This window comes from Perkinsus marinus (assembly GCF_000006405.1).
Source record: "Perkinsus marinus ATCC 50983 genomic scaffold scf_1104296962162, whole genome shotgun sequence".
NCBI classification, from domain to species: Eukaryota; Perkinsozoa; order Perkinsida; family Perkinsidae; genus Perkinsus; species Perkinsus marinus.
In genome coordinates this window covers 3191-5975 of record NW_003205535.1, presented here as the reverse complement: position 1 = coordinate 5975, position 2785 = coordinate 3191, and the positions used below count along the sequence as shown (strand labels likewise).

Below are 2785 nucleotides of genomic sequence, written 5' to 3'. Positions count from 1 at the left end.
GAGGTGTGGAGCAAGGGTATAGTGATGACGAAAAGAACGAGGATGAAAGGCTCAATGAGGTGGGCGTAATACCACTCCTCCGTCACATCCCACTACCACAGGACTCATGGTCTCAGCGTCCACGAGAGGTGCCAGCCTTGTCGCTAGAGGGAATCAACAGATCAGCATTATACGATGTGGATGAGCTGGCGAAGGCGCTTGATAAGGCTAGACTGGGAGAGGGGGTTGTTGATATTGATATCGGTCAACTTACTTGGGATGCCAAAGAACATATCCTACGGATGGTGAGTATCTTCGTGCACGCACGGTGAAGATTTTTCCACAGTACTCCTCATTCCCTCTTGAAAAGGGAGTCCCTATTCATCCCTCGCTTTTTTCATGCTTCCATTCTCTTCAGCTATTCCAACGGATCAACAACGACCCCATGGCTTCTATAAATAAGCAGGGTCGCGCGAGGCTGCGAGCTCAGTTGGTGTCAGTGGGCATACCTCCTACTTGATCATGGATATCACGAGAATTGTCTCCCTCGGAACAAGCATTTTGCGTTTGTAGTCTCTGAGTAGTAGTAGTGAGGCGGACTTGTCAAGAAAAAGGATAAGGAGGGATTATGGGATGTCAAAGAAGCACCGATATGCACAGAGTGAGTACCAAGTCAAAACCGGTACGGCATTTTTCCATGTAGCCAATTTTGCGTTTGACGATACATCAGTGCACGATAAGGATATCAGGACTGTTCTTGCAGCGTTGGAGAGAGCTCGACGAGGGTTTTCAAATGGTACTTTTGTTGTTCACGAGTTGTCAATTGCCGCGAAATTATGAAAGGCGGGCCCTTTTTTGGCACCACCCTGTAGCTTGTCTGGATTGGGAAACGGTCTGCATTTGATCATAATATTTGCGTTTTTCGCTGAGTGGCGTGCAAGGTCAGAGTGTGATGCTCCGAGTGCAATTTTCTTACGAGCCTTTCGACTTCAATAACACCTCGAGATAACTTGCTCGACATCCTTGTCAATGAACAACTGGGCGAATTATACAATTACGAGAGTTCATGCATAACGAGCAGACAGCCATCTCTCAAGAATCACATTCTTCGCAGTTGGACTTGCCGAGGAGGAAAATCTGAAGGAATACAGCATGATGTGCACAGCCATTATCTCAGGGAGAAAAACGAGTCGGCATCACTTCATGGAGCCATACTTACCACTGAAGCAACATCAAATGCTAGTTCATCTGAAGGGTCCTTCCCGCATGATCTCATGACGCATTGATGAAATGCCGCACTCATCTCGGTCCCTTGTGGGACCAAACCGAAAGACTGCAGAATTGCTGTATTCTCCTGAACACTTAAAGTGTTACTGCCATCAACGTCCGTCGACACGAGAGTCTCGTGAGTGATATCACAAGATGGTAAGCATATTGTAGGAGCGCCACTCGATATCCATTTTCGACAATACCCTGTGATCGTTTGCGATAGTTTTGACAGCGACTCGTCAACCACACACGTTTCGTCGTACCCCAGACCGCAATCTATGATCCCATCTGTCCATTCGGGGAAGTCGACACCGCTACATATTGGGCTACCAGCCAACCCAATATACTCGAGATAACGCATCTGTCGGAGCGAATCGAATGGTAATTCTTGTATTTGGGAAAGCTCGAACTGGAAGGACCGGATGGAGGGTAGTCGTAGATGCACATCATCAGGGACTATGGCCAACGGTGTAGCCGTTGCAGCCATAACCTCCATCTTTGTCAGTGCTCCGATGCTCAGCGATTCTATTGGCACTGCTACCAAATTCAAAACCACGAGTTCGCTTAATTTCGAGACTGCATTGAAGAGAGCCTCTTGCTGATTGTTACACGAGGTTGATGGAGCTGTATTCCGGTCGGATATGCTCAAGTATTGCAATCTGTTGTAAAATAGTACACGAGTCATATCTTCTTCGACACATGGTGCATCAAGATACACAAAAGCCATCCGACAATCACAAGATTGGGAATCTAGGATTGGATATACCGGAACCAGACACTCAGAGTCGAAGTTGGGGATGAGCTCGTTACAGTTACCTTTGAACTGTGTTATCGCCACATAGACGAAGCCGCTGATACCAATGGTCCACGAGATGAAGACGATGATGCGGGATCGAAGACATGTCCGCTTACGACCGCGAGTTAGCTCTGGATTCTTAGCAATCTCGTACAGGTAACGATCTACGCCTATCACGTTATCTAGTGATAAAATAGCGGGGACGAGACTCGAGAGGAAGGAGACGAACGTCTCGAAGCGCAAGTCTGGCCAAGTGTCAGGCAGGAATATGCGACCAGATATAATAAGATAAGCAGCCGTGAAGCTGAAGGCGACGATGGTGTCGAACAGAGCAGCCCAGACTCGGTTGTTGAGTATGAGTGTCGTGGGACCAACAACGAACACCAACATTATCAGGGTAGCCTGGGTCATGATAGCTGTACGGTCCGCCACAATAACTCTCTCCCCCGTGAAAGAACGGCCGCCCAGTTCAACCAGACGAATAATTTGCAGAACAGTATCCAAGGCCTCGAGCGTGAAAAAACCGTGCCAGAACAAACGCCCGGTCAGTTCGACCTTCTTCTTCGAGGCAACCGCGGAGAGGGCAACCCGGTTTATGAGGCTACGTTCAGACATATCTTGGGTACGCGCCTGATTCTCTTCAGCCAGCTCACTCCTCACAATACTCAGCTTAGTTTCGTCACTTATACACAATTTTCGCACCACCATCGCTGCTCGAGCCAGCGAGATGAGCCCAATGGA

At 48.3% G+C, this 2785-nt stretch overlaps 1 protein-coding gene across 1 annotated transcript in view; it reads right to left on the bottom strand.

Moving 5' to 3' along the window:
- Positions 1-1071: 1071 nt before the first annotated feature.
- The window catches only part of Pmar_PMAR009341 (hypothetical protein), a gene marked incomplete at both ends in the record, with an annotated part of 2279 nt that continues 565 nt past the window's right edge, over positions 1072-2785 (bottom strand). The window contains 2 exons of the mRNA XM_002771951.1: positions 1072-1116; positions 1199-2645. Of these exons, the coding sequence (XP_002771997.1) occupies positions 1072-1116; positions 1199-2645 (1492 nt within the window). The remainder of the gene's footprint in view (positions 1117-1198; positions 2646-2785) is intronic.